Genomic DNA, 16898 nt, shown 5'->3' with positions numbered 1-16898 from the left:
TTTGTGCGATCTCTCGTGGGGCAGTGTATGGGCCGTTCTTTTTTATGGAATCGACAGTAACCGGCATGATATACCTGGATATGTTACAATTATGGCTTATGCCATACTCAACAAGATGCCATTTTCTAACAAGATGGTTGTCCTGCCCGTTTTCATAACGAGGTTCGATAGTACCTTAACACAACATTACCTCGGCGCTGGATAGGACGTTCGTCTGAAGAAGACCAACACATGCTGTGGCCACCAAGATCACCAGACCTCACACCATGTGATTTCTTTCTCTGGGGTTACGTGAAAGATAAGGTGTTTATCCCACCAATGCCGCACGATATCGCTGAGCTAAAGGATCGCATAATCAATGCAATCAACTCTATCGAAAATGACATATTAGAACAAGTTTGACAAGAGCAAGTTTGGCAACACCTTTGTGTTGTGTGCTGTGTCACCAGAGGAACACATATTTGAACATTTATAGATTTAACAAAAACTGTTTGAGTCCCTGCATCACCTCGTACAACTTTCATTTAGGTAGGTGAAATACTTTTTTTGTACTGAATTTTTGTAACTCCTACGAACATTATGAAACGCTCTGTATATATATATATATACATTCCTTTTATATATATATATATATAAATAAGGAAGCTCGATTTTAAATAAGTGCTATTTTCATACTCCTTACACCATCAAAATGTAAGAAAAGTCATTTTTCAGAATTGAATTAAATGATTCCTGAAGTGCCTAAAACTATGATTCATGAAATTGTGATGAAAAATTGAGCCAATATAGAATCGTGTTCACTTTGGCCATCAAAAATGTTAACTAATAAAACAAGAAAAAACCAAAATTAGTCAGTGTGGACAGTTAACCCCACTCCTTTCCCTTTCTATTCATCCCTGTACAGTCAGCTTCAAGCTAATGAAAACCATCAGATTTTTATGCAGCATTCTACACTAGGTAATTTATAAAATGAAAATTTATACATTACTAACATAAAATTTTATTAGAGATAAATTACAGAATGTATTTCAAATATATTGAACATGTAATGGACACTTTGAATACATTTGCAGCTAGGTTTGTTTTCCTAGTAAATATATTTGGTCAGAAAAAATTCAGCGTTGAGCAAATTCTGAAATAACTATAATGCATAATTTATACACATACATTGGTATTATATATATATATTTATATAAATACACACATACAGTTATTGGTTGTTAAACATACATACATACCTGTAAGCAAAAACTTCTACATTACTATCATTTAGTTTAGATCTTATTGTTTTGGTTATATTCTCAGCTATCTTCCTTGAAGATCTTAAAGCATTGTAGTAATCTGCAGATGTTTTCAAATTACTGTGAAATGCCATGAAATAAGAATCTTCATTGTTTGCAGTACCTCTGTTATCTAAAAGATAATTAACTCCCTGCAACATTTAAAAACATAAATCTAATCTTTACATTTTATTTACCTTTTTTCATTAATAAGAGTGATTTTTTTATGTTTACATTACACTGTTTTTAAATAACTCTTTAAAACTGTTAAGAATTGAATTTTTTTTTTGTTAAGAATAAATTGTAACTTTATGTAATCAAATTGTAGAAATTTTACTATATTTTTAAATTTTAATAATTTGTGAAAAAATTTAATTAAGTTTACAGTCAGAAAATTATTAAAACTTTATTATTTTAACAATAATAATTTTACTTTATTCTTTTAAATTTTATTAAAAAGAGCAATCATATTTTTATTTATACTTTCAAAACTTCATCTAAAAAATTTCAAAAATAAATTCTTTATTATATATTCTATAATCACATGCATGCCAATTCATGGCAACATCTTGAATATTCTGTCTTTCTTTTATTATTTTTCTACAATAAATGAAAAAAAAAGACAGTATGATACGAAACAGGACAAAAAACTAAATTGAACAACAATATAAAGAATTACTAATGAGTCCAAAAAAGGCCAATATTTTATAGAAAACTTCACTATAAATAGATAACTTAGCAACACTTTGAAACAAGCTTAGGAACAACTTGAATAAAATATATAGAGTAAAACTGCAACAGTGCTAAAATCTTTTTTGTGAATACAACTAGAGTACAATTATTTATTTATTTATTTATTCATACGGTGCAGTGTTAAAGAAACAAGGCTTGTTAACAAAGTAATACTGCAGTATGTCAAGGTTGTGAGGGAATTATTTGTCAACAGTATTGATTACATTTTCATTTTTGTCAGTCAATGTTGTTGCCTTATTCAGTGAGAAAAGAGACTTTGCTTGAGTAATAAGCAACACACTTTTGAGGAGACTGTGTCAATTTAAAAGTTTGCCAAATGTGATGTTAATTGTCTTTTTTAAACATAAAGGGTGAATGTCTAGCAGATTCATATAAAAATTTCAGCTTTTTATAGTGATAATGAATCAACAAGATATCACAAAATTGTACCATAAATTCTTGGAAGGAACTACTGGTGTTATAATGAACAAAATAATGATAAACTGAGTTTGATCTCCAATGACTTTCTCCACAAAAATGAACCCAACCATTAGTACAGATTAGTGTCTGTCAATAACAGAATTGAATTAAATGATTCCTGAAGTGCCTAAAACTATGATTCATGAAATTGTGATGAAAAATTGAGCCAATATAGAATCGTGTTCACTTTGGCCATCAAAAATTTTAACTAATAAAACAAGAAAAAAGAGGTGTTTTACACTCATTTATCTTATATATTTTGCAGAGGAAGATGAGTTCCTTTACTCTACCCTGATAGAAATGAAATGTGGGTTCAGCGCCAAATGTTTGAACTGAAGAAGCAATCATTGCAATGACAACACACATTCTCCCAAGATCAAGATATTCAAAACACTAATTCAGCCAAGAAAATTATGACTTGAGGTTTTTTGGGCAGGAAAGATATTCTCCTGATTCATCTAATTCCTTAAGGTAAAACAATTACAGCTGACATATACTGTTAAACACTGAAACATCTTAACAACACTAATTCAAAATGAAGAGAATTGTAAAACATGGTGCCTGTCTGCTCCACATGGTGATAATGCTTAGCTGTTACATGTGGGATCAAACACCTTGTAACCCAGATCTCATCCCCTGTGATTTTTAATTGTTTAAACCAAAAAAAGTGTAAAAATAATGATCAGATAAAAGGTCATAATAAATTTCAAAGGATGTCGGCAGCTTCTATAACTCAAGGATAAAATAAGTGCTTGCACAGAGGTGGCAGCAATTTGCCGAAAAATGAAGATACAAGTAAGTAACTTTCAATTAAAGATTTATATAAATAATTATTTCAATAGAATTTTACAGCTGTTGTACCCTACTTTCCCGATATGCCTTATATTTAAATTGGATAATTTTTTAATAGAATGTTTACTATCACTACTTACCCCGCTGTATGCAGCATGGCCACCTTTTGCGCAAGATATGTCTGGGTTATCCATTAAAAAATAAGGAAGATATTTCTTGAATGATTTTACATCTGGTCTTCCATATTCATTAACAGTTATATTACATTCTGAACACTCATCAGATTCAACTGTAACAATAAATAATATTAAATAATTGATAACATTAAACTAATAATAAATTATTTATTACAAAGTTAATTATTTATATTAAAAATCTGATGAAACATTAAAAAATTCTGGCTTACCGTTGTGTGGACAAAATGTGTTGTTATTCAAGAAATATTTACAACAACCAGAAACCGTGGACCAGTCTAAATAGTCATCAACCCATGATGATGCCGGTCGAGCAATGTATGTTCTGTATATGAAATAAAATATGAAAATAAATAAATAAAATATGATAATTCTCCATGTTTGGGACTTCAGCAGTGCTGGACTGCTGCACATGTTTGTATCAGGCTATATATATATAAAATAAAAAATAACTTCTAAAATGCTCATTATTATTAATACATTAATGTTATAATTTAATGGGGAAAAAAACCGAATTATGGTAAATTTTATATATATTGCATAACAAACAACCACCTACATGTAAGGTTTGAATTAACCATTCCTTCACTGGCTGACAAATTTTAATATATGCTTTCTGTTTACCAATATTAATAGTTTCACGGTATAATACCTTTTTATAAAGCTGTTTTATTCAAATTTGATATCGTTCTTCATTCTACACTCTTCCAATTATTTTTTTTTATCTCTCAGCAGAGAATCTAAAAATTCATTACTCCTGTAGTGTTTTAAGTTGTAGATTTAATACATGTGCAGCCACTTGCCAACTGAAAGAAATTTTCTTCTTCTTCATCTCTTTAATTTTTTGACTTATCTATTTAATATTAATATTTTTTTTAATATGAATTGGCAGGCAATGGTGCTTGCCCAAATTCATGATCAACACAACCGAGTATTGCCAAATATTGCTTGCAGAACAGAACAGTATTATTGGCTACTCATGTCAATCACATGTAGTGAACATTTGGAAATTAGAGATAATTGTAATTTTACTTAGCTTTTATTTATGATATAAATTTTATTTAAAAAAGTTATAAATATAACATTACTTTTTCAGTAATTAAAGACCAAGTCCAATGAATCAACAGGGAAGAAAATAAAAATTTTGTTTATTTATCTTATATTTTTCTATCTACATATGTCATCTTTAGAGATTTATTAATTAAATTAACGTACCAAAATTAAAAAAATCCCTATTTTGTTGAACACACAAAACCATTATTGTGTGTTTCATCTAAGTCAATAAGATAGATCTTTCATTTTGTTTAAATTAAAAAAATATATATCTTGTAGATAATGTTTTGTAGATAAGTGTAGATAAAGCTTTTAATAGAGAAAATCGTAATAATCAGCATGGCTAGATTATTAACAAAAAAAAAATATATATATATATATATATAAAATAGATAAAAAAATTGAAAATTCCATAAAAATATTAAAATACAAAAAATAAGAGGCTAATTGAGGAAATTATTTTATATTAAAAATAAAAATATATAAAACACTAATAAATGAGACAAAACACTTTAATAATGATACAATATTCAAATATTTAAATAATATTAACAATAATATTTAAAAAATAATCTATTAATAATTCAGTCTCAATAAACTTTTATTATAATTTAAATAAATTTTATTGACATATGTTAATTAATATTTTAATAATTTTTTTTCAACTATTGTAGACAAGTTATATTTTCAGGTATTTTTTTTAAAAGCGATGATTTAAATTTGGAGAAGAAAACGTGTTTCTGCTGAGATACAATGAAGGTATTGGGATTAATATATCACTGTAAAGTTATATAATCAGTTATAATGTCAATAAAGTATAAGAACATAAAAATGTTCCATTTTTCTATCTGATATCACTATTTGAAATGTACTGAAGACAATATTTGAAACTAGCTGAGAAAAATATTAAATGGATGCCATTTTAGCTAGAATTATTGAAGCCAAATTTTTTTCAATTAAATGTTTTTCCTTTAAAATTGGAATCTCAATTCTATCCTTTCCATTTAAATTGTTTGAATGTAAGACCCCTATATGCTTGAGGTATGGTGGTCTCATATAAAAAAAAAACAGATTGTTTTGAGGTAGGAGAATTTTTAAAATTTTATTTTTCTATATTTAACAGATGAAAAGTTATTTAAGTGCAGCTGTTTAAAGAAGACTTTATGTACGACTACATCACATATATATATATATTTATATTCGTTATCAGTTATAGCACACTAAAGCAGCAAGCAACGCCTAAGTTCTTACTGGGTCCAACAATGAAAAATTAATACAAAAAAATTTATTTCATTCAGTTATACAAATTTGGACTAAAATGAATGTGTTTTTATCTTAAACAGAAGGCAAGGTAATTGAAGTTATGTTGGTGATAAAATAGAAAGTATCACTATTAAAAAACTTGTAATATTCATTGATGTTCACAAAGTGAAATAATTTAACCGTATGAAACGTAGACACAAACTCCAAGTAAAGATTTTCGCATAAATCTAAAAAATTGCTGTACTGATCAAAATCATTTGTTAACCTTAACAAGCTTGAGAATCTGATAATAAAATATAGTGTTGACATGTCTTTTCTACATAATCATATGCAATTATATAACAAACAAGATGAGATTTGTAAACATAATTTAGGTGATTATGTAGTGTTATTTTCTTTGTTGAGAGGTAAATACTGATTGTATTCCCATAATGATGGAAACACCTTTTCATAAATCCAGTCATTAAATTTTGTTGCATTGTTTTTTTTTAGATTAAAGTGATTACCAGTTTAGATAAAACAGGATTTTATTTTATTGGCAATTGATGATAAATTATCAAAGAAAGGAGAATTTGTCTTATCCTTTACCTTACAATATGTAAACAGTTATTTTGAAGAGTATGACAAGCATCTTTACACCCTAAATATTAAGCATCATCATATTTTTGAAACAGAATTCTTTGCTACCACCTAACTTTACAATTATAAAAAATTTGCCTTCCTAAGTCAGAACTTTAATTGCTATTAATAAGTTTAAATTGTTTGTGAATAAAAGACCATGATATATAAAAACTAAAAATCTGTTTGGATTTATTTTTAAAAAATAAAATATATTAAAAATATATATTCAAACTTAAAAACTGGTATTGTATTGTGAACCTATGAAATAAAAAAAAATCATATTCAATAAAGTTGTTTTAATAATAGCAGCATTGAATAATTATTTACAGTCAAATTAGTATATGTGTACTTTTATTCTTTTTGCTTTACATCTAGAGTATCTTAAAAAATAGTACATGTGAATTTATTCTGTTCATGTTAAACCATTAACGCCTGAATTAATTTTTTGTAACATTTTTATTTATTTTTTATTGTAAATATCCTTCTATTATGTTATTTTCACTACAAAAATGGTCTTTATATTTATTATTTATTGAAAGCCATATGTAAAAATTAGCATGAAAATTCAGCGGGTGCCACTTGGCATCATTAGGCGCTTATACTACCCACCGGGTTGGTCTAGTGGTGAACGCGTCTTCCCAAATCAGCTGATTTGGAAGTCGAGAGTTCCAGCGTTCAAGTCCTAGTAAAGCCAGCTATTTTTACACGGATTTGAATACTAGATCGTGGATACCGGTGTTCTATGGTGGTTGGGTTTCAATTAACTACACATCTCAGGTATGGTCGAACTGAGAATGTACAAGACTACACTTCATTCACACTCATATATCATCCTCATTAATCCTCTGAAGTATTATCTAAACGGTAGTTACCGGAGGCTAAACAAGAAAAGAAAGAAAAGGCGCTTATACTGCCTTGCTAGGCATGAGCTGAAATTGCCATATGTCACCACTAGGTGTTCTCATTGTCTTTCTTTAGAATTAAGTACGTGACACTTTCATCATGTGGAGTTGTTATTCATTATTACGATAGTTTTTTTATAAAACTTCCTACAAACCTATTTTTTAAATGATTTACTAGAGGGTGAAATTTCCACATTTTCTCATTTGCAACAGTCTTCATTGTTTATAGAGTGAACAAAGCAATTTATTGACTGAAACCAATCTCTTCTCATTGACCCATACACAAGTTTATTTCTTATATCAGAATTCATTTCCCAGTATTGATGTTTTCCTGGCAATATAAGCCAGACATAATTAATATACCAAGAAATACTTTTACTTCTTCCTGAAGTAAAAAAAAAAAACCCAAATCCTAATGAAAGGATTTGGGTTATTTGTGAAAATGACTGGTCTCAGTTACCAATATATTTAGGACCTCATTATCAAAAAATAATTTGATAATATCATATAGAGACTTTTCGTGATATTTCTTAATACAAAAATATTTCTTATTACGTTGCGGGAAAACTATGTTGTGCCCCAATATGTCATTGTTTATCCACATTCTTGAAACAATTGTTTTGTGTTTTTTAGGTGGTGGTGCTTTATGCCTACTAGGAAGGTAGGATGTTGAGGCAATACTTCCATCATTATTATGACTTGAACAAGAAGGGCTATCTGAATCATTACTGTTGAATAACAAGTATGTATTCAAGTACAAAGCCAAGAGACTCATTGGCTCCAATTCACTACGAATCACAATAAAAACAGCTCCAGTGAGTAGCTGATGTTTGCTCTTATTTATCAGTTTACCATTGCAATCAACTGAATCTTCATCTGAATGTACCGTGGGATCAGGTGGTTCAATAAATATATAGAGTCAACAGGAGGAATAAGAAAATCTTCTTTTAGAATCATCCATATTTCATTCAAGTTCAGCGATCTGAAAACCGCCATTACAAATCAGTTTCACGCATATTATTTTGTATAAAAAAAAATAATAAAAAATTTATTTTGTGAACAATCTAGCAAAGATTTTTCCAGATATTTTTAAATGTTGACATGGTAGAAATATTTGAAAATTCACTTTACAAGGTATGTTGCTGTAGTATCTTTCTTTTTGTTATTAGACATGATAGCTATGCTAGCCATATCTAATTAACTTTCTTATCTTGACAATTGAAAGACATAAAAGAGTATTTGAAATAAAGGTCTAAAAATAATAAAAACACTAAAATAACTAAAAAAAATCAACATTGACTAAATTAGCAGTGTAGGCACTTACTTAGTGGTACTTAGCAGTGTAGGCACTTACTTAGTGGTACCATTTGGCACCTGCTGTGTTTAATTACAGTTTGTAAAATAATTACCTAGATTATTGCAAACTAAAATGTCATATGATTTTACACTAACCAAGGTAATAAGACATTTGGCAGAAAAAAATTATAAGTGATAAAGAAATTTCATTACCTTAATGGATTTTCTATTATAACTTGAGTACAACATGAAGTCACTACAATGAAGCATACTAACTGGCATATTTAAAATAGTAATGATTGTCCCCTCTGTTAATAATCTTACAACGTCTTAAAATCGTATTTTATTAACACCATCTCTGAAATTAAGGCTCGCTGAGAAAAAAGAACTGCATTAATCCCTAGGCATTTATGGGTTAATAAATAATCTGATCAAGAGAGTAAAATAACTAACTAGATGACTACTTCTTCAAAAAAATATTAAACTGTTTATTTAAATTAAGACTGAACATAACTTTTTTTTTTAAGACCAAATAAAAACTTTTGTTCCATATTAGTGATTTATCTTATTTTGATTAATATTTTATTTAACTGTTTTTACCAAATACTCTGGAATTCTAAAGTAGAAAATATTTATGCATAAAAAGTTGAAGTAAAGATTATAAACTTACAAATTTGGAAATCTTGATGCAAGATATATTTGTGTACCAAGAGAATCTGAGTCACAATATAATCCACCACATATAGCATTTTGTGTCTCTGTGTGAGTTAAATTCACACCATTTTTTAGTACAAAATATACAGGAGCACCCATCGTAAAATCTTCATTAAGGAACTGAAAATAACAGTATATGATAATCCTTAAATTACTATATTAATGAATCGATTGAAACGAAATGAGTTTTATGTATGCAAATGTTATCAATAATTATTATTACATTCAGTTAACAATTCAGTCTCAGGAACGCTTGAGTTTCAATGCTGGACTACACTAATTGGCCAAAGTGTAATTTAGTTCACAGCCCCCCATTACAAGATAGTATTAAAAATAAAAATAAACAAAACATTGTGAGTGCTTCTGATAAAATTTCATAAAAAAGATTTTCTTCGGGTAAAAAAGGAAACATTCTGTTTTTAAAAGTTATTGAATTATAAAAAGAAAAAACAATTTTTTTTTAAATATGTAATAAAATAGTACTTCTTTTAATTATTAAATCATCAGCTAGTATTTTTTCCACATAATTATTGAAGACTGGTTTTGTCATTTACTTACACTATTACTTGAACCTAAGTATTATCAGAAGTCTTTAATTGTTATCTAAATTCCTCTAAAGGAGTAGCTTTATATTTTTTATCACTACCTGAACTCCTAATGGGATTCTATATGATGACTTGCTACAACTTTGTGCTTTTTTAATCCTACTTTATGGTTTCTTGTAAGCTTCCAATGTTTGTAAATGTTATTTACTGTTCAGGTAAATGAAAGATACTTTTAATAATTTGACAGCTTCCAATGTGGTAGTGCAATGCACTCATTTTGAGACTAAATAAAGGACAGAACAACTCTCCTTTATGATATTTTCAATGGGCTTCATTGTTTAGCCAAGGGATCTGTCAGGAACTATCTTCAGGTATAATTTTTTTTTCTTATGACAACTGCCAGTATAAATCTACTTCTGCGTCTAAACACAAATAAAAATAATTTCTGCTTACCAATATACTTAACTGCTTTAATATACTTTCATTAATGTCCACAAAATGTTGCGCTTCTCCATACATAATTGTGACAACCACCATTGTTGTAAGTTATTACATAAAATTTATTTTGTAATATTTGTATAAATTAGCACATCCAAGTCCTTCTTCAGGAACCATGTCAATTCTCAGTAATAATTGAATATTTCTGAAAAATTTTCATCACTGTTTATACCCGAGTATAAGCAATAACAGCATGGTGTGTCCTTGAGAGAATTATCAAACAATATTTAGAGTGGAAGAATAACGAGTGAATATGTGAGTGAGTGACTCGCTCACATTGTCTGCAGATAGGTAAAGTATTTTTACATATTTCTGGATTATCTAAAATATCTTTCACAAGAAATGAAAATTCTTATTTCTGTAATTCAAGCCTATACACAAGATTTTCCTATTATAAACAAGTAGTAATTCCTAAAATAAGAAGCTTACTCTTGATTTTTTTGTGAGTTTTAAGTAGAAACTTAAAATAAGATGAAGAATAATTTTTACTTACTTTAAAGTATTTCACCATATAAGAATCTTCTGGCATTGATAACTCTTGTTCTAGACCAGGTTCAATAAATGGTGTGCTAGCCAGACTGAAGCACATCATTGTCCAGAATATTAATATTATAGCACTTCTAATAACATAGCTATTTGTTATTGATTCATAGTATCTTTGAAATGATGTGTAAAATAACCATTGTTTATGACTTTCATGCTGGTTCACTGTTATACCATCACTTTTTAATTGTAAGCAACATAGTATGTCAATTCTTGAACTCTGAAATGAAATTCATTTGAATTTTAATATTAGTAATTAAACCACTTAAAGTAATAAAAGAAAATTCAGAAATTTCTTCTTGTCCACTGACAACCTCAGGACTTGATTTATATATTTATAAACACATATATATATTTAAAAAAAACAAAACATTGTTATATTAGATAGTGCAAAGTTGTAAATTGTGGTTAAACTTTACATTTTTATTTTCTAAATGTACATTTAAAAAAAAAAATGTAATATTTTTTTTTAAATCTGTTATTTATTTCACAAAATAATTATAACCAATCTTAATACTGCGAACTCTTAAAATAATGTTTACCGCATACCAATAATAGAAAGTGATGAATATCATTTAAAAACTATAAACTTTCAAACACACTTAACTAAATGTAATACATTACATCAACATTTTTTCTCTTTCCTTTGTGCTGCTTATTTCTTCCTGGCTTCAGCTATTGTTATTAATTAGCTGGTTTTTCTCATGAAATAATCAAATTGATTTTGTCTGTAACAAAATCAAACCATGTTATTTTGCTTTGAAGTGTCTTAATTAAACCTTTAGCTTGTTATCATTAATAAATATGTATTTTACTTATGTAAATTTCTTCTTACGAGGTAGTGCTTTCTCTTCATAGCTCCTTCAAAAGATCAAAAAAGGTTTTTATCAAAGAAATCATCTGTCAGTTCATTAGCACTCATTAATTTTGATTAAATGCACTGTAATATTTAATTGATTAAGAATTCTATCTTATCCATGTTTTACATTTACAAAAAATAAAGTCACTTATTTCTAAAAATTAACAATACCCACTTGTAAACAGCTGCACAAGCACAACAGTTTTAGTATAACTAAGCACTACCCTTTGGCATAGAAAAAAATAAAGGCTCTTAATCGTTCAACTATTAGTTTTAACACATTAACGACAATCCCAAAATTTTAAACATTTACTCCTGAACCAAGGAAGTTTTTTGTTTTATTTTGGTAAAAGGAAGTTCTATAATACAATTCTTTTGGTCAAAAAGTTGCCAGGAAGGAGTTTTATATAAAGAAAACCAGTCCACCAAATTGGTACATGGGTCTCAGTAAAAAAAAATGTGTTAACTTTACCAATGACCATGTGCACCATATTGGGTCATGACCAAATTTTTTTTTTTTACATTTTATTGAGTTAATAGAAAAGAATTGTGTTCCAAAAACATAAAAACTGTATATTTTTATTTTATATATTATAAAAAGAATGGAATTTGAAAAAACAACTTGCACACATATTTGTTATATTTTCAGAGCAAGCAGGACAAAAGGAATATACCTTTCTGGCATTTTTCATTGCCAATTGATGCCCTTTTCTTTCAGAATATGTTTATCACAAGCTGAACACCTGCCTTGAGTTTCCATTTCCTGTATAGTATGTTGCAGCTGATGTTCATGTCAGATTGATTTACCAAATTCATTACGGCACAAACAACACTCACGAAATTCACTCATGTTTTTTCCAGAAAACTTCTTGGAACACAACCACAGCAGTAACTACAACAGTATTTGTCAATAGTTCAATTATGATTTTTCAATACAATTTGATCCCATGGCATACTGGAGAACTACAAGAAATTCACTGGTCAGAAATATCAATAAACCCTTTAGCTGTATAGTATTCAGTTATAGTTGACGGTTTCAAAATAGGGCCTCTTTTTGTATGAACTTCAATCATTACTGGGATAGATTTGGGTTTTAGAAATAAGAGGTTGTGCTTATCCCTCCACTTTCCAAAAACAACTTTTGTGTTGCTCTTTTGAAGCTTCATTTCACCCTGTTTCAATTTGGCATTTGTGACTGCCTTCGAATTAAGTCTCTAGTTCTGCCTTAGAGTACAAACTAAATGTGTCTGGCTATTATTTAGTTCATCTGCTAGCTTCACACTTATGTAAAATTTGTCAGTAAAAAGGGTTCTACCTGTATTCAGGAGGGGTTCGATCAATTTCATCACCACTCTTGTAGCTAAGGGCTTATAAGATTTTTGTACATTGCCGCCACCATATATTTTAACTGAATAAGTATTGCCTCTATCAACACAAAGTTTGGATAGTTTTACACCATATTTGTGTGTCTTCCCAGGGATGTATTGGCGGATGCTTTACCTGCCCCAAAATGGAACTATTGTCTCGTCAATACAGACCTTTTGCTTTGGCGTGCAAATGTGTTGAAATTTCCTATGTAAAATTTGTTCAATCTGTCTCCTTGTGGGCAATTTTCATTATCAGAAACGTGTAGGAAATGCAACAATGTCTCAAAGCGATTTCTACTCATATGGCATAAATTTGGAATTTCACTTTTATAGAGGACCATTTTACTAAAATAATTCCTAAGCACAGGTTTTTGATCGTCCCATCCAAATTATAAGAATAAAAAAACCCAAAAGTTTAATTTGCATCTTATCACACCATTTAGACAAAATAGAGCATTCACTGATTGACTCTTCACGTATACCCTTTAACAACTGTTGTTCAGCATATCTATTACAAATTTCTGCAACTAGTAAATTTTGAACTTCTTCATTGAAAGATAACAGGAAAAAAATCAATAGAGTTATTATCTTGAGGTGATTGATTTCTTCTTGTCAAAATCCTGGTCTTGCAGAAAATATAAATCATCGAGTTTACCAGATGTAGAAACTTTATTCCACACTACATGATTACTTCTAGGAGCAAAACTACAAAAATCAGGATCATTACTTTAGTCTTTTATCAGGTGAATCATGCCTACTAGAAGACCCAGGTGTAGGTTCTATTTTTTCTTTGGTAAAATAACCTCATCACTACTTGTACTGACCTTGCCTTCATCTGGTTCAACATCTTAATCAACATCAAAGGAGGTGTTTTCACTACAATCAAAGTCATTGTCTTCCAAAATTCGTTGAAGATGTTCATCAGATAGTCTTTTACTCTCCATATTTATATCATACACAAAAAAAATACAATACAGCTGTCGAAAACAGAAACATAAACACTAACCTAAATTTAGTATTTTTTACTCCCAGTATGAATATCATACACAACCAAAACACACAGTATAAATGTAAAACAGTAACTTAAAATTTAGTGTCATGCCTTCTGAATTTTTCACAGCTGTTTGAGCTTACTTTACAATTGCAAAAATTCAATAATAATAACAACCTACACATAATGACACAAAAATATACACTTATACTACCACAAAAAAAAATTATTTTATAATTTAAAGTTAATATTTTATACAAAATTATTAAAGTAAATTTTTTCCTGTTGATTTTGTTACATATAAGTCATTTTTTAATGTACTACTTACCTGCTGTCTTTTGGAATCCAAAGACATAATTGCAATAAAAACTGTTATTTGCAGTAAAAAGTTTATTAATAGCGCCACTGTAGAATATATAGCAAATGTTTGAACTGCAGGTACTTCAGTAAAGGTTCCTTAAACAAAAAATAATAAATAATTTTTAAAAAAATTAAATAAACATATTTTATAATACATTTGATCTGACACCAAAATTTAAAATAACATTAAAAGCCAATAATGTATAAACTAACCAATTGAAAAACATGCTGCTTCAGTAACTGATGAAAGGAGTATTGATGGTCCTACTGCTCCCAGTGTACGTCCAATATGTTCTTTGGAGTTTTCATTTGATTTCCATTTTAATCTTCGATCTGCTTGAACTATGATAAATATATTGTCAACACCAACTGCTAGTACTAAAAATGGTATAACCTGTTAAAAGAAGGAAAATAATAATTTATGTTTAAAATTATCAAGAAACCATCTTAACCTAACAGTTGTACAGTACTGGAAATAGTTTAATTGGGGATAAGTGTAATTATGCGTAATTAGTTCTAATGATTTTTCATTGCTGGTAATAATTCATCAAAAATTTCGAGTTTGAGAGTAAAGGAAGTAATTTTTCCAAATTAGCTGATAAGAAACCAGATGCCTTTTGTTGAAGGTAAAGATGAGTGTAAAAGTTTATGAACAGCACATATAAAACAGATTATGAAATAAATGGGTGATGCTTCTGGCATACTTCATTAAGTTTCTATAGTGTCAAACAACAGTACTGGGTCATGAAACCACTAGAAAAATAATTTTTTAAATTAGAAAGTATTAATAAAATACAGAGGGGCAGAGGAAAGGGAAATAATTTGGAAACTGAATTTACAGCTTGAAATAAGGAAAAAAGTTCACGAAAACATAAGTCCGAAAATGCTGTATTAACAAGTTATGGCTAGGAAAACATTTTGCCTGAATTTCAGTTCCCTAATGAAATGAGGTCATAATGAAATTTTTAAAGGAGGATAAACGTGGAATTTATTCCTTATAGGATAAAGGTTCTTTGACTTGAAAAATTGAATAAAACAGATCACCATCCTGTAATCTCACATAGTTTTCATGAGCTCCAACATAAAACAGAAAAATTTAATGATGTAAAACACATTTTTTTAGGTTTGAAGTAATAATTAATTTGTTAAATGAATAATAAATGCATAAATTTTATCTAAACTTTTAGAGAATGTAATTCTGGAAAATTCGATATATAAAGTCTATGAAAAACAAAATCAACTTCTATTATTATTATTATTTTTTTTCATCTTTTATGACTGCATGGCATCACTTAGTCACTCTATTATGCAAGTCTCAAGTTTGGGCATTCTGCCGATTCTTTGCAATTCAGGAATTTCTTAAAACATTTAGCTAGGATTTTTGTTTTGTCTTTATTTTTATGGGCCAGATTGTGGTTTTCATCCTTCATTAGTAGGGTTGAGGGTTTGTATTTTTTGAAGATTTTGCGGTAGTCTTTTGACTGCGTTTTGTTTAATTCTTCTTCTATTGATTTCAGTGTGTCCTTTTGGTGTTGTCTTTTTATTTTCCTTATGGTACAGGTGGTTTCTTTTCTTTATTTTACTAGATTTTGGAAGGATGTTTCTGATTTTTGGGATTGGTATAATAGCCATGCTTCTTCTCTGTTTTGTGGTATTTGCCACCATTGATACTTTTTACAGGGTTTTATTGGGGGCCAATTCTTTTGCAATTTATATAAGGTTGTTTACTAGGTCTTCGAGTTTATCTGTGATGTTATTTTTTCAGTTGCTCTTTGGTAATTTTTATTCTTGATTAGTTGGGTTGGGTCTATTTTTCTTTTAGTTTTAGGAACTTGGTTTTTTTTGTTTTTGTGAATTTAATTTCAATTTTGACTACGTAGTGATCTGAGCTGTGGTCTACTCCTTGCAGGATTTTTACATTGTAGATCTTTTCTGGTGTTGTTTGTCCATGAAGTCATGATATAGTTGCTATTCTCCTTTAGTGAAGTTGGGGTGTTTCCAGGTTTAGAGTTTTTGAGGTTTCCTCTTAAAATATGTAGAGTATATGTAGAAAATTTATGCTGATTCAAATAAATAAATTAAAACTTACGTAGTTGCAATTATAATTACAAGGGTAAATCAAATATAAATGGAATTTTATTTTTTTTTTAAATTATTTATTGAAAAATATAAGGCAAATATAATTTATTTTTCTACATAGTTTCCTGCTTTAGAAATACATTTTTCCCAGTGAGAAGGAAGGTTTTTTATTGCAGCATCATAGAATGAAGCTGGTTGAATCAGGAGCCAGTTGCGCATGAATCCCTCCACGCCCTCATCATCTTCAAATTGTTGCCCTCCTAGAGCTCCTTTAAGTGGTTCAGATAAATGAAAATCAAAGTGATAGGTTCAGGCTGTAGGGAGGATGA

The 16898-nt window shown here is 28.9% G+C and overlaps 1 protein-coding gene across 3 annotated transcripts in view; it reads right to left on the bottom strand.

Moving 5' to 3' along the window:
• LOC142331473 (NPC intracellular cholesterol transporter 1 homolog 1b-like) overlaps window positions 1-16898 on the bottom strand; it is a 91384-nt gene that overhangs the window by 12586 nt on the left and 61900 nt on the right. For all 3 annotated transcript variants that reach the window (XM_075377411.1, XM_075377412.1, XM_075377413.1), the window contains 7 exons: window positions 14704-14884; window positions 14459-14586; window positions 10864-11133; window positions 9284-9447; window positions 3691-3803; window positions 3425-3573; window positions 1239-1432 (listed from right to left, as the gene is read on the bottom strand). In XM_075377411.1, coding sequence (XP_075233526.1) covers window positions 1239-1432; window positions 3425-3573; window positions 3691-3803; window positions 9284-9447; window positions 10864-11133; window positions 14459-14586; window positions 14704-14884 — 1199 coding nt within the window. The remainder of the gene's footprint in view (window positions 1-1238; window positions 1433-3424; window positions 3574-3690; window positions 3804-9283; window positions 9448-10863; window positions 11134-14458; window positions 14587-14703; window positions 14885-16898) is intronic.

This window comes from Lycorma delicatula, chromosome 10 (assembly GCF_047948215.1).
Source record: "Lycorma delicatula isolate Av1 chromosome 10, ASM4794821v1, whole genome shotgun sequence".
In the NCBI taxonomy this organism is placed as follows: Eukaryota; Metazoa; Arthropoda; class Insecta; order Hemiptera; family Fulgoridae; genus Lycorma; species Lycorma delicatula.
Note: the sequence above shows the minus strand (reverse complement) of the source record. Positions and strands in the feature narration are given on the sequence as shown.